The 25,529-nt window shown below is 43.4% G+C and overlaps 1 protein-coding gene across 12 annotated transcripts in view; it reads left to right on the top strand.

Annotated features, from left to right (window-relative positions):
- Positions 1-25,529, top strand: part of prdm10 (PR domain containing 10) — a 241,471-nt gene that overhangs the window by 101,798 nt on the left and 114,144 nt on the right. For all 12 annotated transcript variants that reach the window (XM_087976537.1, XM_087976536.1, XM_087976538.1 and 9 more), the window contains one exon: positions 20,395-20,512. In XM_087976537.1, the coding sequence (XP_087832663.1) occupies positions 20,395-20,512 (118 nt within the window). The remainder of the gene's footprint in view (positions 1-20,394; positions 20,513-25,529) is intronic.

Here is a 25,529-nt window from a genome sequence, read left to right as displayed (position 1 = left end):
GCAGGAATAGGATGATAGAGCAGATGAATGCATGGCTGAGGAGCTGGTGTATGGGAGAAGGATTCACATTTTTGGATCATTGGGGTAGAAGTAATCTGTACAAGAAGGGCGGATTGCACCTAAATTGGAAGGGGGCTAATATACTGGCAGGGAGATTTGCTAGAGCTGCTTGGGAGGATTTAAGCTAGTAAGGTTGGGGGGGGCAGGGAGATAGTGAGGAAAGATTTCAATGTGAGACGAGTACAGTGAGAATATAGGCAAGTCAAACAGTCAGGGCAGGCAGGGACAAAGCGGAGAACAAGTTGGACTGATAAATTTAACTGCATTTATTTCAATGCAAGAGGCCTAACATGGAAGGCAGATGAACTCAGGGCATGGTTAGGAACATGGGACTGGGATATCATAGCAATTACAGAAACATGGCTCAGGGATGTATAGGACTGGCAGCTTAATGTTCCAGGACACATGCTACAGAAAGGATAGAAAGGGAGGCAAGAGAGGAGGGAGAGTGGTGTTTTTGATAAGGGATAGCATGACATCTGTACTGAGGGAGGATATTCCCTGAAATACATTCAGGGAAGTTATTTGGATGGAACTGAGAAATAAGAAAGGGATGATCACCTTATTGAGATTATATTATAGATCCCCTAATAGTCAGAGGGAAATTGAGAAACAAACTTGTAAGGAGATCTCAGTTATCTGTAAGAATAATAGGGTGATTATGTTGGGGGATTTTAACTTTCCAAACATAGACTAGGACTGCTATAGTGTTAAAGAGTTAGATGGAGAGGAATTTGTTACGGTGTGTACAAGGAAATTTTCTGATTCAGTATGTGGATGTACCTACTCGAGAAGGTGCAAAACTTGACCTACCTTTGGGAAATAAGGCAGGATAGGTGACTGAGACGAGAGTTGGGGAGCACTTTGGGGCCAGCGACCATAATTCTATTAGTTTTAACATAGTGATGGAAAAGGATAGACCAGATCTAAAAGTTAAAGTTCTAAATTGGAGGAAGGCCAATTTAGATGGTATTAGGCGAGAACTTTCAAAAACTGATTGGGGGCAGATGTTCACAGGTAAAGGGTCGGCTGGAAAATGGGAAGCCTTCAAAAATGAGATAACGGGTCCAGAGAAAGTATAATCCTGTTACGGTGAAAGGAAAGGCTGGTAGATTTGGGAATGCTGGATGACTAAAGAAAATGAGATTTTGGTTAAGAAAAAGAAGGAAACGTATGTCAGGATAGATTGAGTGGATCCTTAGAGTATATAGGGAGTAGGAGTATACTTAAGAGGGAAATCAGGAGGGCAAAAAGGGGACATGATATAGCTTTGGCAAATAGAGTTAAGGAGAATCCAAAGGGTTTTTACAACTAGATTAAGGGCAAAAGGGTAGCTAGGGAGAGAATAGGACCCCTCAAAGATCAGCAAGGCAGCCTTTGTGTGGAACCACAGGAGATGGGGGAGATACTAAATGAGTACTTTGCATCCGCATTTATGGTGGGAAAGGACATGGAAGATACAGAATGTAGGGAAATAGATGGTGACATCTTGAAAAATGTCTGTATTACAGAGGAGGGTGTACTGGATGTCTTGAAATGCATAAAAGTGGATAAATCCCCAAGACCTGATCAGGTATACCCTAGAACTCTGTGGGAAGCTAGGGAAGTGATTGCTGGGCCTTGTACTGAGGCATTTGGATCATAGATGGTCACAGGTGAGGTGCCGGAAGACTGAAGGTTGGCTAGCGTGGTGCCACTGCTGAAGAAAGCTGGTACGGACAAGCCAGGGAACTATAGGCCAGTGAGCCTGACATCGGTGGTGGGCATGTTATTGGAGAGAATCCTGAGGGACAGGATGTACATGTATTTGGAAAGGCAGGGACTGATTAGGGATAGTCAATGTGGCTTTATGCGTGGGAAATACTGTCTCATAAACATGATTGAGTTTTTTGAAGATATAACAAAGAGGATTGATGAGGGTAGAGTGGTGGGTATGATCTATATGGACTTCAGTAAGGCATTTGACAAGGTTCCCCATGTGAGACTGGTTAACAAGGTTAGATCTCACGGAATACAGGGAGAACTAGCCATTTGGATACAGCACTGGCTCGAAGGTAGAAGAGAGAGGGTGGTGTGGAGGTTTTTTTTTTCCAGACTGGAGGCCTGTGACCAGTGGAGTGCCACAAGGATTGGTGCTGGGTCCTCTACTTTTCATCATTTATATAAATGATTTGGATGTGAGCATAAGAGGTGTAGTTAGTAAGTTTGCAGATGACACCAAAATTGGAGGTGTAGTGGACAGTGAAGAGGGTTACCTCAGATTACAACAGGATCTGGACCAGATGGGCCAATGGGCTGAGAAATGGCAGGTGGAGTTTAATTGAGATAAATGTGAGGTGCTGTATTTTGGGAAAGCAAATCTTAGCAGGACTTGAACACTTAATGGTAAAGTCCTGGGGAGTGTTGCTGAACAAAGAGACCTTGGAGTGCAGGTTCATAGCTCCTTGAAAGTGGAGTTGCAGGTAGATAGGGTAGTGAAGAAGGAGTTTGGTATGCTTTCCTTTATTGGTCAGATTATTGAGTACAGGAGTTGGGAAGTCATGTTGCGGTTGTACAGGACATTAGTTAGGCCACTGTTGGAGTGTTGCATGCAATTCTGGTTTCCTTCCTATCAGAAAGATGTTGTGAAACTTGAAAGGGTTCAGAAAAGATTTACAAGAATGTTTCCAGGGTTGGAGGATTTGAGCTCTAGGGAGAGGTTGAATAAGCTAGGTTGTTTTCCCTGGAGCGTTGGAGGCTGAGGGGTGATTTTGTAGAGATTTATAAAATTATGAGGGGCATGGATAGAATAAATAGACGAAGTCTTTTCCCTGGGGTCGGGGAGTCCAGAACTAGCGGGCTTAGGTTTAGGGTGAGAGGGGAAAGATATAAAAGAGATCTGAGGGGCAACTTTTTCGCGCAGAAGGTGGTATGTATATAGAATGAGCTGCGAGAGGAAGTGATGGAGGCTAGTACAATTGCAACATTTAAAAGGCATCTGGATGGGTATATGAATAGGAAGGGTTTGGAAGGATATGGGCCGGGTGCTGGCAGGTGGGACTAGATAGGGTTGGGATATCTGGTCTGCATGGACGAGTTGGACCAAAGGATCTGTTTCCGTGCTGTACATCTCTATGATTCTATAACAGTGGACCCAAAACAGATCCTTGCAGTACCCCACCAGTGAGTGAACTCCAGGATGAATATTTCCCATCAACCACCCCCCTCTGTCTTCTTTCAGCTAGCCAATTTCTGATCCAAACTACTAAATCACCCTCAATCCCATGCCTCCATATTTTTTGCAACAGCCTAACGTGGGGAATCCTATCAAATGCTTTACTGAAATTCACATGCACCACATCAACTGTTTTACCCTCCTCCACATGTGTGGCCACCTTATCAAAGAACTCAATAAAGTTTGTGAGGCACGACCTACCCTTCACAAAACCGTGCTGACTAACCCTAATCAAATTATTCTTTTCTAGATGATTATAAATCTTATCTCTCATAACCTTTTCCAACACTTTACCAACAACTGAAGTAAGGCTCACTGGTCTATAATTTCCAGGGTTGGGTCTACTCCCCTTCTTGAAGAAGGGAACAGCATTTGCTGTCTTCTAGTCTTCTCGCACTATTCCTGTAGACAATGACGACATAAAGATCAAAGCCAAAGACTCGGCAATCTCCTCCCTGACTTCCCAGAGATTCCTCAGATAAATCCCATCTGGCCCAAGAACGTAACTATTTTTGCACTTTGCAGAATTGCTAACACCTCCTCCTTATGCACCTCAATCCCATGTAGTTTAGTAGCCTGTATCTCAGTTATCTAAAGCTTGCTTAATCACATCATAATTGCCTCTCCCTCCAGCTATAACTCTTGCCCTGTGGTATAAAATTTTGCCCTTTCCATCACTAAAGTAAGCCAAATTGTGGTCACTATCACCAAAGTGCTCATACCTCCAAATCTCGCACCTGACTGGGTTCATTACCCAGTACCAAATCTAATGTGGCCTCCCCCCTTGTTGGCCTGTCCACACACTGTGTCAGGAAACCCTCCTGCACACAATGGACAAAAACTGACCCATCTAAAGTACTGGTACTATAGTATTCCCAGTCAATATTTGGAAAGTTAATGTCCCCAATGACAACTACCCTGTCACTCTTGATCTTATCTAGAAACATCTTTGCTATCCTTTCCGCTACATCTCTGGAACTATTTGGAAGCCTATAGAAAACTCCCAACAGGGTAACCTCTCCTTTCCTGTTTCTAACCTCAGCCCATACTACCTTAGTAGACGAGTCCTCAAACGTCCTTTCTGCAACCATCATTGACGAACAGTGCACAAGCCCCATCTTTTACCATCTTCCCTGTTTTTACTGAAACATCTAAATCCCGGAACCTGCAACAACAATTCCTGTCCCTGCTCGATCCATGTCTCTGAAATGGCCACTACATCAAAATCCCAAGTACCAACCCATGCTGCAAGTTCACCACCTTATTCCGGATGCTCCTGGTGTTGAAGGAGACACACTTCAACCAACTTCCTTCTTGCCGGTGCCTTCTTGTGATCTTGAAATCTTATTTCTGACCTCACTACTCTCAACCTCCTGTATACTCAAACTACAGTTTCAGTTCCCATCCCCCTGCTGAATTAGTTTAAGAGAAAATGAGGTCTGCAGATGCTGGAGATCAGAGATGGAAATGTGTTGCTGGAGAAGCGCAGCAGGTCAGGCAGCATCTAGGGAACAGGAGAATCGACGTTTCGGGCATTAGCCATTCCTGAAGAAGGGCTAATGCCCGAAACGTCGATTCTGCTGTTCCCTAGATGCTGCCTGACCTGAATTAGTTTAAACCCACCCGAAGAGCATTAGCGAATTTCCCCCAAAGGATGCTGGTACCCCTCTGGTTCAGGTGAAGCTCATCCTGTTTGTAGAGGTCACATCTATCCCAGAAATAGTCCCAATTATCCAGGAATCCAAAACCCTCCTTCCTGCACCATCCCTGTAGCCACATGTTCATCTCTCTCTCCCTATTCCTCGCTTCGCTAGGATGTGGCACGGGCAACAAACCAAAGATAACAACTTTGTTTGTTCTAACTCTAAGCTTCCACCCTAGCTTTCTGAATTTCTGCCTTCAATCTCCACCTGTCTTCCTACTTATGTCGTTGGTGCCTAAGTGGCCCATGACTTTGGGCTGCTTCCCCTGCACCGGAAGGATCCCGAAAACACAATTCGATACATCACAAACCCTGGCACCTGGGAGGCAACACACCAACTGTGATTCTTTTTCATTCCCACAGAACTTCCTATTTGTCCCATAACTGTGGCATCCCCAATGACTCCTCTTCCCCCTTCCCTTCTGAGCAACAGAGGCAGACTCTGTGCCAGAGACCTGTGCTCCATAGCGTACCCCAGTAAGTTATCTCCCCCAACAGTATCCAAAACGGTATATTTGTTATTGAGGGGAATGGCCACAAAGGATCCCTGCACTGCCCGCCAGTTCCCTTTTCGTCCCTGACAGTAACCGACCTGCCTCCTTCTTTTACCTGAGGTATGACTCCTCTCAATAACCCCCTCCGTTTCCCGAATGATCCAAAGTTCTCTAATGCTGTTTTCGAGGAGCTGGAGTTGGATTCACTTCTCAGAGATGCAGTCAGCAGGGACACTAGTGGTGGCCATTACCTCCCACATTCTGCAGGAGGAACATTCAACTGCCCTAACCTCCATTCCCATTGTTCTAAATTCTCATCGAGACTACTGAAAAATTAAAATAAAAGAAACCAGTCACTTTACCAATTGGCGCACAGAGGAGGAGGATGGGTGGGAGACACTACCCAAGGAGAAAGCAACCATCCAAATGTAAAGCCTCACTTGCCCAGCAGTAAATGTTTGAGCCTCAAACAAAAATGGTAAACTTAAAATGAGTTGCACTGCTCTGAGGGGATAGCTGATGCAGGTTGATTCTGCAAATAGAACCAAGCATATAAAAGGAAAATACTGCACATGCTGGAGATCTGAGATAAGAGCAGAAAATGATGGAAAAACTCAGCAGGTCTGGCAGCATCTATGGAGAGAGAAACAGAGTTAATGCTTTCAGTCCCATGATTCCTCTTAAGTTCTGAAGAGCCATGAGACTTGAAATGTTAACTCTCTCTTTCCACCGAATAATGTCAATAAATTGAAAGAAATATTTAAAATATTCACCAACAATACATTCAATTTAAAACACAAACTCAATTAGAAAAGATCCATCTATGGCTTATTCGGGAATGTAATGATAGTATGACAGTAAAATTTTGTAATGTTTCAAAATTAGTAGTAAGTCAGTGAATTTGTAGAGACTTTTAGAAACTATGAAGAGATGACAGAACAGTTGATAAAAAAGGGAAAAATAGAGTTAGAGTAAACTTGTCAAAATTGGAAAATTGATTGTAAAAGTTGCCAGTATATAAAAAAAGAGTGGTTGAAATAAATTATATACTTTGTGTCTGTCTTCACAATAGAAAATACAATCTACAGACCAGAATTAGAAAATGTTTGAGGGATTAATAAAAGTGAGGAACTTAAAATAATCCATAATGTCAGTATTAGAGAAACATGAGGGGCTTGTGGGTGAAGTGAATGGATTTCAGCAAAGCCTTTGACAAAATCCCACATGAGAGACTATTGACGAAGAAGGTGGATGCAAATGGAATCCAGGATATCTTGGCAAGTTGGATCCAAAATTGACTTTGTGGCAGGACTTAGAGGATGGTGCTGAGAGGCTGTTTGTGTGACTGGAGCCTGCACAATGTCATACCACAGGGATTGATTCTGGGTCCCTTATTGTGGCTCAGTTGTTAGCACTGCTGCCTCAGCGCCAAAGACCTGGGTGCGATTCCATCCTTGGGCGACTGTCTGTTTGCACATTCTCCCGTGTCTGCATGGGTTTCCTCCGAGTGCTCCCCACTTTCTTTCAACAGTCCAAAGATGTACAAGTTAGATGGATGGCCATGTTAAATTGCCCATAGTGTCCAGGGATAGGTAGTGCAAGGTTGTAGGGTTAAAGTAAATCATGGGTCTGGGGGAGATGCTCTTCCAAAGGTCGGTGTGGACCCGATGGGCTGAATGGCATGATTCCACTATGTAGGATTTCTGCGACAAATATAAATTATGTAGATGAGTGTGGTGGGAGCTGATAACTAAGTTAGTGGATGACAAGGTAATTGACTAGGTGGTTGACACTGAGGAAGAAGATCTTTGGTTACTGGAGGATATACAGGTCATTGTCAGATGGAATTTAACTCTGGTCACTAAATGATGACAACGCCGTTTGGCATAAGGAGCAAAATAGGAATACTCAATAAATAGTAGGAATGTCGAAAGCTCAGAGAAACAGAGGTTTTGGGGTGTTTGCTCACAAATCCCTGAAGGTGGCAGGCAGGTTAATAAGGGAGTTAAGAAGGCATATGGGACATTTGCCTTCATGAGTTGACGCATAGATTATCAGATCGGAGAGGTAATTTGGAGCTGTACAGAAATTTGATTAGGCAACAGCTGGAGTACTGTGGACAGTTGTAGTCACCACACTATAGGAAGGATGTGATTGCACTGGAGGGAATGTCGACATTATTCACCAGGGTCTAACCTGAGATGGAGTGTTTCAGCGATGACAAGGTTGTTTTCTTTGAAGGAGAGAAGGTCAAGGGGGTCTTTATAGAGGCATATAAGATAATGAGGGGCATGGACAGGATGAATCAAAGACAGCTGTTCCCCTTAGTTAGAGAACTAAGATTAGTTATGGGGTATAATTTTAAAGTGAATGGCAGGAGCTTTGGAGGAAATTTGAGGAAAATATTATTCAGCCAGAGGGTGATGGAGTTCTGGAATGCTCAGTCAAGGAGGGTAACTGAGGTGAGTAACCTTAGAATCTTTAAAAAGTGTGTGGATGAACACTTGAAATGTCACAACTTTCAAGGCTTTTGGCTTAATGCTGGAAAGTAGGACTAATGTAGATTTAGTGATCCAGACTAGATGGGCTGAGAAGCCTCTTCTATACTTAATGATTCTATGAAAGCAACAGCATTTAACTGGCACAGTGGCTCAGGTGGTTAGCACTGCTGCCTCACAGCACCAGGAACCCGGGTTTGAGTCCCATCTTAGGCGACTGTCTGTGTGGAGTTTGCACATTCTCTCCGTGTCGGTGTGGGTTTCCTCCAGCTGCTCCGGTTTCCTCCCACAATCCAAAGATGTGCAAGTCAGGTGAATTGGCCATGCTAAATTGCCCATAGTGTTAGGTGCATTAGTCAGGGGTAAATATAGGGTCGGGGAATGGGTCTGGGTGGGTTACCCCCCCGGAGGGTTCGTGTGGACTTGTTGGCCCAAAGTGCCTGTTTCCATACTGTAGGGAATCTAATCTAAAAGAGGTATGAATAGGTATGTACTGTTTGTGATTTAATATAATTGCCTAGATGATAGAATGGTCCAAGACGATTGAATATTAGCATATGTAACAAGAAAGGAGAGAGACTGAACATTGGTGAAATTACTGGTCAGTTAGTTTGACAATAGTTATCGGGGTGTACCAGAATAATTTATGACAATGCACTTAGACATATATTGTATGATTAAAACAAAGCCACCCAGTTTTATGGAAGGGAAAGTGGTTGAAAAGTTTATTCAAGCTCTTTGAAGAGATGATCAACAGGGTAGATAAAGGAGAGTTAGTAAGGACCTTTACTTTTTCTAAAAGAAAGATTTCACACATTAACTCAGTAGACACAATAAGAGCTATTGTGTTATGGACCAGGCCAGACCCTCCCAAAATATTTTATAAAGGTAGCCAAGACCCTCACTTATTCTTACTTTAAAGGAAAATGTCAAGTGTCTGTTCCAGATGCAATACAACTGGTCAAATTATTTGATGTTAAGCAAAACATATCTATTGAAACACTGTGGATAAAATACAGCCAAAGAAAGAAAGAAATTCTATGGGAAACTTAACACAATAATTGATACAGTAACGTTTACTAATTAACTGTTCCAATATAGAAATATCCCATTAGCACACCCCTTGGCAAAAAGGTAAATTCAGACACAGATTCTCTCATGTAGTTCTCTAACCCAGGAGGAAAAATCATCAAGAGAATAACTGAGAGGGAATAGCAGCCAGGAGACATTCATGGAAGCTTCCAACTCTGTTGAGAACCTAATAGCTTCTGATGTTTCTGATAAATCAAAACCCAGAAATCCTAATCTGTGAGATCTGAATACACCCATTCAGTGTTCGTTAAAATAAACCCAAGACCTCCCAAGCTGTTTACTTTAGTGGTCTTAGCTAGTCAGCTCTCCACCTCTCATTCACACTTTCCCTTAAAAGAAACCAGGACAAAATAACTTCTTAAAGTTACAGCATCGTCACAATTAGAATTGTGGTTATACATTAACATAGATGAAGAACTGATCAATGGATGAAGGATGGGATAAATGGGTATTTTCAGCTGTGCATAGCACGTGTAGTGCTATCAGAATTAGTGCTGAGATCTCAGCTACTTACAATTTATTTACATTAATGTCTTAGATGAAGAGACAGAGTAATGAATCCAAGTTTGCTGACAATGCAAAATTCGGTGAAAACATAATTTATGGGAGGAATCAAAGAGACTGCAAAGAGATAAAGGCAGGTTAAGTAAATTGTGCTATAATCCTACCTGATGTTATTGCTGGACAAATCAGATCCCAGTTTGAAACCTGGCCTGACAGATTATAAACTAACATTTTGAGTCCAGGTGACTCTTCATCAGCCCTGAAGTGAAGTGTGGACAGGGCAGCATTTATGCGATAGTTGAGGGCGTGTGATAGTGACGGGGTGGCGTATACAGGTGGACAAAGGATGTTGACAGTTCAGATTAAGTGATCAGAATGTGACAGTGACAGAACAATGGTGTCTAACTGCCAGACTTTAAAGAGCAGATAGTCTCCTGTGGACAGGGAAGGGAAGAGAAGGACATGAGTCATAGATTCGTAGAGATGTACAGCATGGAAATAGACCCTTCTGTCCAACTCGATTGACTTGTTTCTCAATTTGAAGCTGTTGAACTCAATATTGCCTCCAGAAGGCTACAAAATGCCAAACCTGAAGATGAGATGTTGCTCCTCCAGTTTGAGCTGTGATTCATTGGAGCACTGCAGCATGTCGAGGACAGACAAGTGGGCATGCAAGCAGGATGCTGTGTTAAAATGCTACAGAGAAGTCGGGATCATGCATGCATACAGGCTGGAGTGTTCCGCAAAACGGTCACCCAATGTGTGTTTAGTTTCTCCAATGTAGAGTAGGCTACACTGGGTGCAACGAATAGAAAACACAAGATTGAAGGAATTACAGATGAAATTCTGCGTCACTGGAAAGACTAAGATGGTGAGGGAGGAGGAAGTGAAGGGACAGGTGTTGTACTTTCTGTGCTTATGTGGGAAGATGCTGTGGTGTTGGTGGTCGTGAAAAACTCTCCCTCTCGCTATCTCTCCCTCTCGCTATCTCTCCCTCTCGCCCTCGCAATCTCTCTGTTGCCCTCGCAATTCTTCCCTTACTCTCTCTCTCTCTCTCTCTCTCTCTCTCTCTCTCTCTCTCTAACAGTACCTGCATCCACCACTTTCTCTGGCAGTTTACTCCACACATGAATCACTCTCTGTGTAGAAGTCCCTCCTGTCCTTTATAAATCTTCCTCCTCTCACCTTAAAACTATGCCCCCTGGTTTTGAGCTCCCCCACTCGAGGGAAAAGATCCTTGTCATTCAGACTTTGCCTGTGCACCTCATGATTTTCTAAACCTCATTTAAGTCACCCCTCAACCTTCTACACTCAGAGAAAAATGCCAAAACTTTCTAAGAGTATTTTTATATTACAAACCCTCCACTCCCAGCAACATCCTGGTAAATCTTTCCTGAGCCCTCTCCTTCCTATAACTGAGAACTGAGTGACCAGAACTGTACCCAGGACACCAGAAGAGGCCTCACCAACTCCTATACTCACAGGTCTGAGCAAGATGGTCTTCTTTACCACCTCTCTACCTATGGTGCAAATTTCAAAGAATTATGTACCTGAACCCCTAGGTATGTCTGTTCTACAACACTACCCAGGGCCCTACCACCAATTGTATAAGTCCTGTCCTGGTTTGTCTTACCAAAATGCAATATCTCACAGTTATCCAAATTAAATTCCATCTGCTAATCCTCAGCCCATTGACCCAATTGATTAAGATCGCTTTGTAATCTTAGCTTTCTTCACTGTCCACTATCCTACCTATTTTGATGTCATCTGCAGACTTACTAACCATGTCTCCTGTATTCTCATCAAAATCATTATAGAACTGACAAACAAAAGTGGACCCAGTACCGATCCCTGCAGAACACTACTGGTGACTGTCCTCCAGTCTGATAAATAACCTTTCATGACTACCCCCTATCTCCTACCATAAAGCCAATTTTGTATCCAGGTGGCCAGCTCACCCTGAATCCCATGTGATCAAATATTACTAATTAGTCTATTACGTGGAACCTGGTCAAAAGCTTTACTAAAGTCCAAGTAAACAATGTCGACCACTCTGCCCTCATTAATCCTTTTGGTTACTTCATTAAAAAAACTCACTCAAGTTTGTAAGACACAATTTTCCATGCAAGAAACCATGTTGACTATCCCTAATCAATCCTTGCCTCTCCCAATCCGTATAAATCCTATCTTTTAGAATTACTCCAACAACATGTCCACCACTGATGTCAGACTCTCATATCGATAGTTTCCAAGCTTCGCCTTACAGACTTTCTTTATCAATGGCACAATATTAGCCACCCTCCCAATCTTCTGGCACCTCAGCTGTGGCTGTCGATGACACAAATATCTCTGCCTGTAGCCCTGCAATTTTTTCTCTAGCTCTCGGCAATATCCTGGGATAAACTTGATCAAGTCCCAGGGGTTTATCTATCTTTATGAATTTTAAGACCTCCTGCATCTTCTCTGCTGTAATGCGACTCTTTTCAAGACTTCACTGTTTATCTCACTGAGTTTCCTAGCTTCCATGTCTTTCTCCACAATAAATACTGATGCATAGTATTCACTTGAGACCTCCACCATCTCCTGTAGTTCCACATAGATGGCCTTATTGATCTTTTGGTGCCCTGTTCTCTCCCTAGTTATTCTTTTGCTTTTGATATCCTTGTCGAATCTCTTTGGATTCTCCTTAACCTTATTTGTCAAAGCTGCTTCGTGTCCTCTTTTTATCCTCCTGATTTCCCTCTTAGGTGTACTTCCTACACTCCTTGTACACCCTCAACAGATTTACTTGAACCCAGCTGTCTCTGTCCGACATATGCCTCCTTTTTCTTGACTAGAGCCTCAATATCTCCCTACTCCTGCCAGCCTTACCTTTACCCTAACAGGAATACACTGTCCCTAAAGTCTCGTTATCTCACTTTTGAAAGCTTCCTACTTGCCAGACATCCCTTTACCCCAGATCAGCCTCTCCCAGTCAACTTCTGGAAGTTTCTGTCTAAATACCATCAAAATTGGCCTTGTCCCAATTTAGAACTTTAATTTATGGACCAAGAGGAGATTGAGTTTCATAAGATAGATCATAGAACACAGAACCTTATAGCACAGTACTGGTCTTTCAGCCAACCATCTCTCATCATCTTGTACACCTCTATCAAGTCACCTCTTATCCTTCGCTCCAGTGAGAAAAGCCCTATCTCCCTCAGTCTTTCTTCATAAGACATGACCTGTAGTCCAAACAGCATCCTGGAAAATCTCTTCTGCACCCTTTCTAAAGCTTTCACATCTTTCCTATAATGAGGCAGCCAGAACTGAGCACAATATTCCAAGTGTGGTCTAACCAGGGTTTTATAGAGCTGCAGCATGACCTCGCAGCTCTTAAACTCAATCCCCCTGCTAATGAAAGCCAAAACAGCATACGCCTTCTTAACAACCCTATTTCTAGTTGTGCAATCTACATTTTTATTGAGAAATGTTTCTTGAACATACTTAACAAAGTCCTCCCCATCCAAACCCAAAATGTTATGGCAGTCCATGTTTGTTAAGTTAAAATCCCATATTACTACAACCTTCTCCTTATTTCTCAGTTCCACCTATATAGTTTCACTGGATGATTCCCCCAGGAATATCATTACTAAGTACTGCCATGATGTTTTCTCTAATAAAAAATACCACTCCTCCTCCTCTCTTGCCTCCACTTCTATGGCATCTGTACTTGGAATACTGAGTTGCCAGTTCTGTTCCTCCCTCAGCCATGTTTCTGTAATAGCTATGATATCCCAGTCCCATATTCCCATCCATGCCCTGAGTTCATCTGCCTTGCCTGTTAGGCCTCGTGCTTTGAAATAAATGTAGTTTGATTAATCAATCTTTCCTTGTTCTCTACTGAGGTTCTGCATGCTTTCTATTTAACTTGCTCTCACCTCCCTGCTCTTATGTTCTATGCCCCTATCAGTGAAGCATAGATTTATGAATCCATGATTACCAATCCTGTCCTACCATCCCTGCTACCTTTATTAAACTCTGCTCATATGCACGCAGGTGTCTCTGCTCCTGAGCACCCTTTATTTTGCTTTTATGTTCTTTGTATCAAATTGCATCAACTCAGAGTGAACTTCAACTGCAACCTATCCACTACTCCATCAAGTTTGTAAAATTCTGCACTTCCTCCTAGCTGTTTATAGTAATGCAATTTTTGAGAAGATTTCTAACTCAGGTTGAGGTTCACGTTGTAAGTTTGCTCGCTGAGCTGGAAAGTTTGAATTCAGACATTTCTTCACCATGCCAGGTAAAATAATCAGTGAGCCTCCAGTGAAGCGCTGGTGTAATGTCCTGCTTTCTATTTATGTGTCTTGGTCTCTTAAGGTAGGTGATATCATTCCTGGTTCTTTTGCTCAGAGATTGGTAAATGGGGTCCAAATCGATGTGTTTATTTTTGGAGTTCTGATTTGAATGTCAGGCCTCGAGGAATTCTGATGCATGTCTCAGTTCAGTCTGTTCATGGATGGATGTGTTCTCCCAGTTGAAGTGGTGTCCTTCTTAATCTGTACATAAGGATACTAGTGATAGTGGGTCATGTCTTTTGGTGGCTAGTTGGTGCTCGTGTATCCTGGTGGCTAGATTTCTGCCTGCCTGTCCGTAGTAGTGTTTGTTACAGTCCTTGCAAGGTATTTTGTAAATTGCACTCATTTTGCTGGTTGTTGGTATAGGGTCCTTCAGGTTCATAGGTAGGAAGAGGGGTGGGGAGGTTATTCAAGAGCTCAGGGAGTTAGGCTGGAAGCAGTCATGATGCAGTTGTATAAAACTCTGGTGCGGCCGCATCTGGAATATTGTGTGCAGTTTTGATCGCCATACTATAGGAAGGATGTGGAGGCACTGGAACGGGTGCAGAGGAGGTTTACCAGGATGTTGCCTGGTATGGAAGGAAGATCGTATGAGGATAGACTGAGACACTTGGGACTGTTTTCATTAGAGAAAAGAAGGTTTAGGGGTGACTTGATTGAGGTGTACAAGATGATTAGGGGGTTAGATAGGGTTGACAGTGTGAACCTTTTCCCGCGTATGGAGTCGGGTATTACAAGGGGGCATAGCTTTAAATTAAGGGGGGGTAGATATAGGACTGAAGTTAGGGGTAGGTTCTTCACTCAGCGAGTCGTAAGTTCATGGAATGCCCTGCCAGCAGCAGTGGTGGACTCTCCCTCTTTATGGGCATTTAAGCGGGCATTGGATAGGTATATGGAGGATAGTGGGTTAGTATAGGTTAGGTGGGCTTGGATCGGCGCAACATCGAGGGCCAAAGGGCCTGTACTGCGCTGTATTCTTCTATGTTCTATGTTCTAAAAGCTAGGACAGACAGAGTCATCATCTCTGGGTTGTTGCCGGTGCCACGTGACAGTGAGGCAAGGAATAGGGAGAGAGTGCAGTTGAACACGTGGCTGCAAGGATGGTGTAGGAGGGAGGGCTTCAGGTATTTGGACAATTGGACTGCATTCTGGGGAAGGTGGGACCTGTTCAAGCAGGACGGGTTGCACCTGAACCAGAAGGGCACCAATATCCTGGGGGGTAGGTTTGCTAACAATCTTCGGGGGGGTTTAAACTAATTTGGCAGGGGGATGGGATCCGGACTTGTAGTCCAGCAAGTAGGCTAGCTGTTTGTCAGGATGTCCAAGAATGTAGGGAGGCTGTGAAGAAGGTAGCACTGACAGGGAATACTTGCGGACACAGAGATGGGTTGGATGGGGCGGTGTTTGTGCAGTGTGTCCAGGAAGCTTTTCTAACTCAGTATGTAGATTGTCCGACCAGAGGGGAGGCCATTTTGGATTTGGTACTCGGTAATGAACCGGGACAAGTGATGAGCTTGTTAGTGGGTGAACATTTTGGTGATGGTGACCATAATTCTGTGACTTTCACCTTGGTTATGGAGAGAGATAGGTGCGTGCAACAGGGTAGGTTTTACAATTGGGGAAAGGGTAATTACGATGCTGTAAGACAGGATCTGAGGAGCATAAGTTGGGAGCATAGGCTGTCAGGGAAGGATGTCATGGAAATGTGGAACTTTTTCAAGGAACAGATACAACGTGTCCTTGATATGTATGTACCTGTCAGGCAGGAAAGAAATGGTCGTGTGAGGGAACCTTGGTTGACGAGGGAGGTTGAATGTCTTGTAAGGAGGAAGAAGGAGACCTACATAAGGTTGAGGAAACAAGGTTCAGACAGAGCAGTGGAGGGATACAGGATAGCCAGAAGGGACCTGAAGAAAGGGATTAGGAGAGCTAAGAGAGGGCATGAAAAATCTTTGGCGGATAGGATCAAGGATAACCCAAAGGCATTTTATGCGTATGTGAGAAACATGAGAATGACGAGAACGAGGGTAGGTCCAATCAAGGACAGTAGTGGGAGACTGTGTATTGAGTCAGAAGAGATAGGAGAGGTCTTGAATGAGTACTTTTCTTCAGTATTTATGAATGAGAGGGACCGTATTGTTGAAGAGGAGATTGTGAAATGGACTGGTAAGCTAGAGGAGATACTTGTTAGGAAGGAAGATGTGTTGGACATTTTGAACAACTTGAGGATAGACAAGTCCCCCGGGCCTGACGGGATATATCCTAGGATTATGTGGGAAGCAAGAGAGGAAATTGCAGTACCGTTGGCAATGATCTTTTCATCTTCACTGTCAACGGGGGTGGTACCAGGGAACTGGAGAGTGGCGAATGTTGTGCCCCTGTTCAAAAAAGGGAATAGGGATAACCCCGGGAATCACAGGCCAGTTAGTCTTACTTCGGTGGTAGGTAAAGTAATGGAAAGGGTACTGAGGGATAGGATTTATTAGTATCTGGAAAGGCACTGCTTGATTAGGGACAGCCAGCACGGATTTGTGAAGGGTAGGTCGTGCCTTACAAGTCTGATTTAATTCTTTGAGGAGGTGACCAAGCATGTGGATGAGGGTAGAGCAGTGGATGTAGTATACATGGATTTTAGTAAGGCATTTGATAAGATTCCCCATGATAGGCTTATGCGGAAAATCAGGAGGCATGGGATAGAGGGAAATTTGGCCAATTGGATAGAAAACTGGCTAACCGGTCGAAGTCAGAGAGTGGTGCTAGATGGTAAATATTCAGCCTGGAGCCCAGTTACAAGTGGAGTTCCGCAGGGATCAGTTCTGGGTCCTCTACTGTTTGTAATTTTTGTTAATGACTTGGATGAGGGAGTCGAAGGGTGGGCCAGTAAATTTGCAGATGATACGAAGGTTGGTGGAGTTGTGGATAGTGAGGAGGGCTGTTGTCGGCTGCAAAGATATGATGCAGAGCTGAGCTGAGGAGTGGCAGATGGAGTTCAACCCTGCCAAGTGTGAGGTTATCCATTTTGGAAAGACAAATAAGAATGCGGAATACAGGGTTAACGGTAGGGTTCTTAGTGAGGTGGAGGAACAGATGGATCTTGGGGTCTATGTTCATAGATCTTTGAAAGTTGCCACTCAGGTGGATAGAGCTTGTAAGAAGGCCTATGGTGTATTAGCGTTCATTAGCAGAGGGATTGAATTCAAGAGTCGTGAAGTGATGTTGCAACTGTACAGGACTTTGGTTAGGCCACATTTGGAGTACTGTGTGCAGTTCTGGTCGCCTCACTTTAGGAAAGATGTGGAAGCTTTGGAGAGGGTGCAGAGAAGATTTACCAGGATGTTGCCTGGAATGGAGAATAGGTCGTACGAGGATAGGTTGAGAGTGCTAGGCCTTTTCTCGTTGGAACGGCGAAGGATGAGGGGTGACTTGATAGAGGTTTATAAGATGATCAGAGGAATAGATAGAGTAGACAGTCAGAAACTTTTTTCCCGGGTACAACAGAGTGTTACAAGGGGACATAAATTTAAGGTGAAGGGTGGAAGGTATAGGGGAGATGTCAGGGGTGGGTTCTTTACCCAGAGAGTGGTGGGGACATGGAATGCGCTGCCTGTGGGAGTGGTAGAGTCAGAATCTTTGGTGACCTTTAAGCGGCAATTGGATAGGTACATGGATGGGTGCCTAAGCTAGGACAAATGTTCGGCACAACATCGTGGGCCGAAGGGCCTGTTCTGTGCTGTATTGTTCTATGTTCTATGTTCATCAGTCGCTGTTTCAGTGTGTTGGTAGATTTGTGGGCTACCATGAAGCCAAGGGGTTAGAATAGTCTGATAGTCATTTCAGAGATGTGGTTGATGTATGGTAATGTGGCCAGAGTTTCTGAGCACGCTGTGTCTGCTTGTTTGGGTATGTTGTATAGGAATCGGCAGACAGTGTTGAGGGTACCTGTTCTTCTTGAGTATGCTGTGTAGGTATTACGTATAATACCTATACTAGAGACCAAGACACAGAAATAGAAAGCAGGACATAACACCAGCGCTTCACCAGAGGCTCACTGATGATTTTACCTAGCATGGGAACGAAATATCTGAAAACAAACCTTCCGGCTCAGCGAGCAAACTTACAACATGAGTTTACAGTAATATATACAACTTGCAGAGGAGGACAACTCGTACAATCTTGCTCTGAAGTCCAAGGTATCTTTGGTATTTTATATGGAGCTGCATGGTTATATCTGGCATTGATCCCAACCTGCAACCATTGTTTGATGGAAAAGGTATTCTTTTATGGACAGACTCAGACGTTGCCAGAAGCAACAGGAGACCCCAAAAATAATTGAAAGATAGCTAACAAAAAGCAGGATTCTCTTCTAAAGTCATTCCTCTGTTAACACCATGGGCAAATATTTGGATTTTTGGGTTTCCCCACATAAGAAGAGCTTATATCGTGACCAGTGTATCAACAACTTCTCAGCAATGACTGTCTCTTGCTGCCTACGCTCTCTGCCAATTATTTGGAGGTTACATGCTGTTCACAGAGGTTTGTGACTAAGATTCTTGACAAATGCATGTGATTTGAAGATCCTTAGGATTGCTTTCCACGTGGTTAAATTTCACTGGTGAGTCCAATCATTGTTGATTCCAGCCATGAAACCGATGTTTGTGTTGTTGTCATCAGTAAAACTTGAAAAAAGAAATTCTGAACAAAAAGGAGCAAAGTTTCATAACAGATCTTTAATTATTATCAATAATACAAGACTCTTGCTTCAACAATAGAGCTTAGAACTTTCAAAACTTTACAATTAGTATCTGTTCAAAATGGTCTTGCTGTCTCAGATGATTCTAATTCTAGGGGACTAGATCCTGGCAATATCTCTGAAAGGCACCAACTTCCTTCCCACTTTCTGGCTCGAATTTTGTGATTCAACTTCTAAATACCTGCCCTCCAAGTAGCATCCCAGGCTTTTACAAACTATCTATGCATTCTTGATGCAGCACAGAGTGTAATAATTGTTTAGATGAAGTTGAACAACTTGGTTCAGTAGATTCCCAAATCTGAAATTAGAGATAGATCTGACAGCGGTCATACTCTGCTATTTGTTGCTCTTCAAGAAATGTTCAAGATTTATGGACACCAGGAGTTCTGATTTACTTAAACCCTCTTAATAAAAAAATGAAAAAATTGTGGATGTTGTAAACCAGAAACAAAAACTGAAGTTTCTAGAAAAGTTCAGCAAGTCTGGCAGCATCTGTGAAGAGAAATCTGAGTTAACATTTCGACTCCAGTGACCCTTCCTCAGAACCATACGTTATGTTAAATCCTCTCAAGCAGACAACACTGACCCAGATTCTGTGCTGATCTCTAACAGTCACTGGTCTAATTTATTCCTTACTAGAGGAGTAGAGGTTTAGACATGGAAATAGGCCCTTCAACTCAACCTGCCCATGCCGCCTCGTTTTCACAATTAAAGTAGTCCCTTTTGCCTATGTTTGGTCCATATCCTTCCATACCTATCCCATTCATGTACCTGATTAAATGTTTCTTAAATGATGAAGTTGTACTCAATTTCACCACTACCTCTGGCAGCCTGTCCCAGACACTCACCATCCTCTGAGTGCCCCTCTGGACCTTTGGTATCTCCCCTCTCATCTTAAACCCTCTGCCCTCTAGTTTTACATTCCCCTACCACAGGAAAAAGCTGTTGGCTATCTACCTTACTTATGCCCCTCATGATTTTATAGATCTCTAAAAGGTCACCCCTTGGTCTCCTACGCTTCAGGGGAAAATTCCCAGCCTATCCAACCTCTTCTTATAACTCAAAATCTTCCAGACCAGGTAGCATCGTAGTAAATCTTTTCTGTATTCATTCTAGTTCAATAATATCCTTTCTCATAAGACTTTCTCTCATAAGACTTTCCCTCCAGACCAGGCAACATCTTAGTAAATCTCCTCTGCACCTTTTCCAATACTTCCACGTCCTTCCTATAATGGGGTGACCAGAACTATACACAATATTTCAAGTGCAGCTGCACTAACATTTTGTATAGTTACAGCATGACATCATGGCCCCAGAACTCAATCCCTCGACTAATAAAGCCTAACACATCGTATGCCTTCTTAGCAGCACAACCAGAAGTGCCCGCAGTATTCCAAATGTGACCTCACCAATGTTTTCTTCAGTTGCAACAAGACTTCCCAACTCCTATACTCAGTGCTCTAACTGATGAAAGTAAGCGTGCAGAAAGCCTTCAGGTTATTTCCAGTGAGAGATTTTGTCCATTCAACAAAAGTATTTCATTCCGACATTTCTTCTTGAGTCAGTTTTAACCTGAGTTCATGTTTTTTAAGACAACAGCTTATTTTAAAATTTAATACAATGCCCAGTGAAGTGATATACCTTCCTGAAAAATGAGAATTAGTCACCATAGTCGAGCAGAATATGAATGCAGTTTTCTTGTGGACAGATTGACAGTTTCTAAGTTTGTTTCTTCCTCAGTTCTGAGAGACCAGGAAAAGAACTGGCCTTGCTATGAGTGTAACCGTCGCTTCACCAGCTCTGAACAGCTCCAGCAACATCTCAACATGCATGATGAGAAGTTGGATTTCTTCAGCAGGTACATCCATGAATGCATATGGAATCCTCAGATCTTATGCATCCCAGTAGGAATAGGGGGAGACGGGAGAGGCAAAAGAGGTGGAGGAGTGGCATTGTTAATCAGGGATCGTATCACAGTTACAGAAAGGGAGATCATCAAGGAGCATTTGTCTACAGAACCAGTATGGGTGGAAGTCAGAAACAGGAAAGGAGCAGTCACTTTATTGGGAGTTTTCTACAGAGCCTTCAATAGCAACAGGGACGTAGAGGAGCAGATTGGGAGGCAGGTTATGGAAAGGTGCAGAAGTAACAGGATTGTTGTCATGGGTGACTTCAACTTCCCTAATATTGATTGAAACCTCCTTAATTTAAATAGTTTGGATGGAACAGTTTTTGTCAGGTGTCCAGGAAGGGTTCCTGACTCAATATGTAGATAGGCCAACTAGAGGGGAGGCCATATTGGATTTAGTGCTTGGCAACGAACCATGCCAGGTATCAGATCTCTGAGAGCATTTCGGTGATCGTGATCACAACTTCCTGACCTTTATATTACTCATGGAAAGGGATAGGACCAGATGGCATTGGCAAGTATTTAATTGGGGGAGAGGGAATTATAATGCTATTAGGCAGGAACTGGGGTACGTAAACTGGGAACAGATGTTCTTGGGGAAATGCATGACAGAAATGTGGAGGTTAGCGCATAGAACAGGCCCATCTGTGCCAACCTGTGAACTAATCTAAGCCTCTCCCTACACTATCCCATCATCAGCAATGTACTTATGCAGGGATTGTTTAAATGCTGCCAGTGTGGCTGAGTTAATTACATTGGCAGGCAGGGCATTCCATGCCCTTACCACTCTCTGAGTAAAGGACCTGCCTCTGACACCTGTCTTAAATCTATCACCCCTCAATTTGTAGCTATGCCCCCTCATACAAGCTGACATCATCATCCTAGGAAAAAGACTTCCAATTAAATCTGTTGGACTATAACCTAGTGTTGTGTGATTTTTAACTTTGTACATCCCAATCCAACACCGGCATCTCCAAATCATAATCCTTTGATCACCTTGTATGTCTCCATCAAATCCCCTCTTAGCCTTCTTCTCTTTAATGAGAACAGACCCAAGTCTCTCAGCCTTTCCTCATAAGACTTTCCCTCCAGACCAGGCAGCATCTTAGTAAATCTCCTCTGCACCTTTTCCAATACTTCCACATCCTTCCTGTAATGGGGTGACCAGAACTGTACACAATATTTCAAGTGCGGCTGCACTAACGTTTTGTATAGTTACAGCATGACATCATGGCCCCAGAACTCAATCCCTCGACCAAAAAAGCCTAACACATCGTACGCCTTCTTAACAGCATCACCAACCTGGGTGGCAACTTTTAGGGATCTATGTACATGGACTCCAAGATCCCTATGCACATCCACACTACCAAGAATCTTTGCATTTACCCAGTGATCTGCCTTCCTGTTATTCTTCCCAAAGTGAATCACCTCACATTTATCTGTATTGAACTCCATTTGCCACCTATCAGCCCAATTCTACAGTTTATCCAAGTCCCCCTGCAACCTGCAACATTCTTCCACACTGTCCACAACACCATCCACTAACTAACCCATCCACCTATGCCTGTGTCCAAGTCATTTATAAAAACGACTCACAGCAGTGGTCCCAAAACAGATCCTTGTGGCACACCACAAGTAACTGGACTCCAGGCTGAATATTAGATTACTTACTTACAGTGTGGAAACAGGCCCTTCGGCCCAACAAGTCCACACCGACCCTCTGAAAAGCAACCCACCCAGACCCATTCCCCTACATTTACCCCTTCACCTAACACTACGGGAAATTTAGCATGGCCAATTCGCCTAACCTGCACATTTTCTTTGGACTGTGGGAGGAAACCTACGCAGACACTGGGAGAATGTGCAAACCCCACACAGACAGTTGCCTGAGGTGGGAATTGAACCCAGGTCTCTGGCGCTGTGAGGCAGCAGTGTTAAACACCGTGCTACTGTTCCACCCATGTTTTCCATCAACCACCACTCACTGCCTTCTTACAGAAAGCCAGTTTCCAATCCAAACTGCTAAATCACCCTCAAAACCATGCCTCTGCATTTTCTCCAACAGCCTACCATGTGGAACCTTCTCAAAGGCTTTACTGAAGTCAATGTACATCACGTCAACTGCCCTACCCTAATCCACATGCTTGGTCACCTTCTCAAAAAACTCAATGAGGTTTCTAAGACACGACTTGCCCTTGACAAAACCATGTTGACTATCTGCAATCATATTGATGCTTTCTATATGATTATAAATCCTATCTCTTATAATTCTTTCCAAAATGTTTCCTACAACAGGCATAAGGCTCACTGGTCTATAATTACCAGGGTCATCTTGCTGCCCTTCTTAAACACGAGCATAACATTTGCAATTCTCCAGTCCTCTGATACTAAACACGTAGACAATAATGACTCAAAGATCAAGACCAAAGATCAAAATCATCTCCTCCCTAGCTTCCCAAAGAATCCTCGGATAAATCCCGTACGACCCGGGGACTTGTCTACTTTCACTAATTGAGAACACCAACTTCTTACTCACCTCAATCCTTACAGGTCTAATAGCACATATCTCAGTCTTCTCCTCTACAATATTCTCCTTTTCCTGAATGAAACCAGATGAGAAATATTTGTTTATCACCTCTCTGATCTCCACAGGTTCCGCATACAACTTCCCACTTCTGCCTTTGACTGGCCTACCCTAGTCATCCTTTTATTCCTCACGTACCTATAGAAAGCTTTAGGGTTCTCCTTTATTCTACCTGCTAAAGACTGCTCATGTCCTCTCCTTGCTCTTCTTAACTCTCTTTCTTTAAATCCTTCCTTGCTAATCTGTAACTCTCCATCGCCTCACCTAACCCATCTCGTCTCAACGCCACATAAGCCTCCCTCCTCTGCTTAACAAGAGATACAATTTCTTTAGTAAACCACGGTTCCCTTATCTTTTCACTTGCTTCCTGCCTGACAGGGACATACCAATCAAGGACATGCAATATCTGTCCCTTAAATCAGCTCCACATTTCAATTGTCCTCGCCCTCTGCATTTTGCTATCCCATTCTATGCATCTTAAGTCTTGCCTAATTGCATTATAATTGCTCCTCCCCCATCTATAATTCTTACCCTGTGGCATGTACCTATCCCCTTCCATTGCTAAACTAAACGTAACTGAATTATGGTTGTTTAGGAAGCCCTTGTTGATAGTGCTGGACAGGTTTGTCCCACTATGGCAAGGAAGGGATGATAAGTTGGAAGAACCTTGGATGACAAGGAATGTGGAATATCTAGTCAAGAGGAAAAGGAGGTTTGAGGAGGCAAGGATCAGACAGGGCTCTTGAGGGTTACAAGGTAGGCAGGAAGGAACTGAAGAATGGATTTCAGAGAGCTAGAAGGGAGCATGAAAAGGCTTCAGCAGGTAAGATTAAGGAAAATCCTAAGGTATTCTGTACTTAGGTGAGGAACAAGAGGTTGGCCAGAGTGAGGGTAGGGTCAGTCAGAGATAATGGAGGGAACTTGCACCTGGAGTCAGAGGAGGTAGGGGAGGTCCCTAATGAGTACATTACTTCAGTATTCAGTACTGAGAGGGGCCATGATGTTTCTGAGGACAGCATGAAACCGATTGCCATGCTCAAACAGGTTGATGTCAAGATGGAGGGTGTGTTGAAAATTTTGAAAATCCCCTGGGCCAGCTGGGATATACCCAAGGCTACTACAGGAATCGAGGGAAGAGATTGCTGCACCTTTGGCGATGAACTTTGCATCCTCACTGTCCATTGGAGTTTTGAAATTGTTATTCACTTGTTCAAGAAAGGAAAATCTTCAATAGGGATAATCCTGGGAATTACAGATCAGCCAGTCTCACATCCATGGTAGGTAAAGTATTGGTGAGGATTCTGAGAGATAGGATTCATGATTATTTGGAAAACCATAGTTTGATTAGAGATAGTCAGCATGGCTTTGTGAGAGGCAGGTCATGTCTCACAAACCTTATTGAATTCTTTGAGGATGTGCCAAAACACATTGATGAAGGTAGAGCAGTGGATGTGGTGCACAAAGGAACCTCAATTATCCGATCGGCATGGGCAGGGAGTATTTTATTCAGATAATCAAATGCCGGATAACACAGTTTAGCCAAGCATCAGGACCTTGCAACCTTGTTCAGATAATCCTAAATTCAGATAATTAATGTTCGGATAATTGAGATTCCTCTATACATGGATTTTAGCAAGGTAAAAGTAAGGTGGCTTGGGATACCTGGAAATGTGTCTGTCTGGCTACAGAATTGACTGGCCCAAAGAAGACAGAGGGTGGTGGTAGATGGAAAGTATTCAGTCTGGAGCTCGGTGACCAGTCGTGGTCCACAAAGATCGGTTCTGGGACCTCTTCTCTTTGTGATTTTTATAAAAGACTTGGATAAGGAAGTGGAAGGGTGGGTTAGTAAATTTGTCGATGACACAAAGGTTGGTGGAGTGGTGGTTAACGTGAAGGGCTGTTGGAGGTTGCGATGGGACATTGACAGGATGCAGAGCTGGGCTGATAAGTGGCTGACTGAGTTCAACCTAGAAAAGTGTGAAGTGATTCATTTTGGAGGGTTGAATTTAAATGCAGATTACAGGGTTAAAGTGGTGATTCTTGGTAGTGTGGAGGAACAGAGGGATCTCGGGGTCTACGTCCATATGTCCCTCAAAAGTCACCCAAGTTGATAGGATTGTAAAAATGTGTATGGTGTGTTGGCTTTCATTAGCAGGGGGATTGAGTTTAAGAGCGTCAAGGTTATGCTGCAGCTCTATAATACCCTGGTTAGACCACACTAGGTTGCTTCATTATAGGAAGGATGTGGAAGCTTTTTAGAGAGAGTGCAGAAGAGATTTACCGGGATGCTGCCTGGACTGGAGAGAATGTCTTATGAAGAAAGGGTTGAGGGAGCTAAGGCTTTTCACACTGGAGTAAAGAAGAATGTAAGGTGACTTGATA

The sequence above is a fragment of the Chiloscyllium plagiosum genome, unplaced genomic scaffold (genome assembly GCF_037043375.1).
Source record: "Chiloscyllium plagiosum isolate Xiang-an unplaced genomic scaffold, Cpla_swu_hap1 HiC_scaffold_29, whole genome shotgun sequence".
In the NCBI taxonomy this organism is placed as follows: Eukaryota; Metazoa; Chordata; class Chondrichthyes; order Orectolobiformes; family Hemiscylliidae; genus Chiloscyllium; species Chiloscyllium plagiosum.
This window is presented reverse-complemented; position numbering and strand designations above follow the sequence as displayed.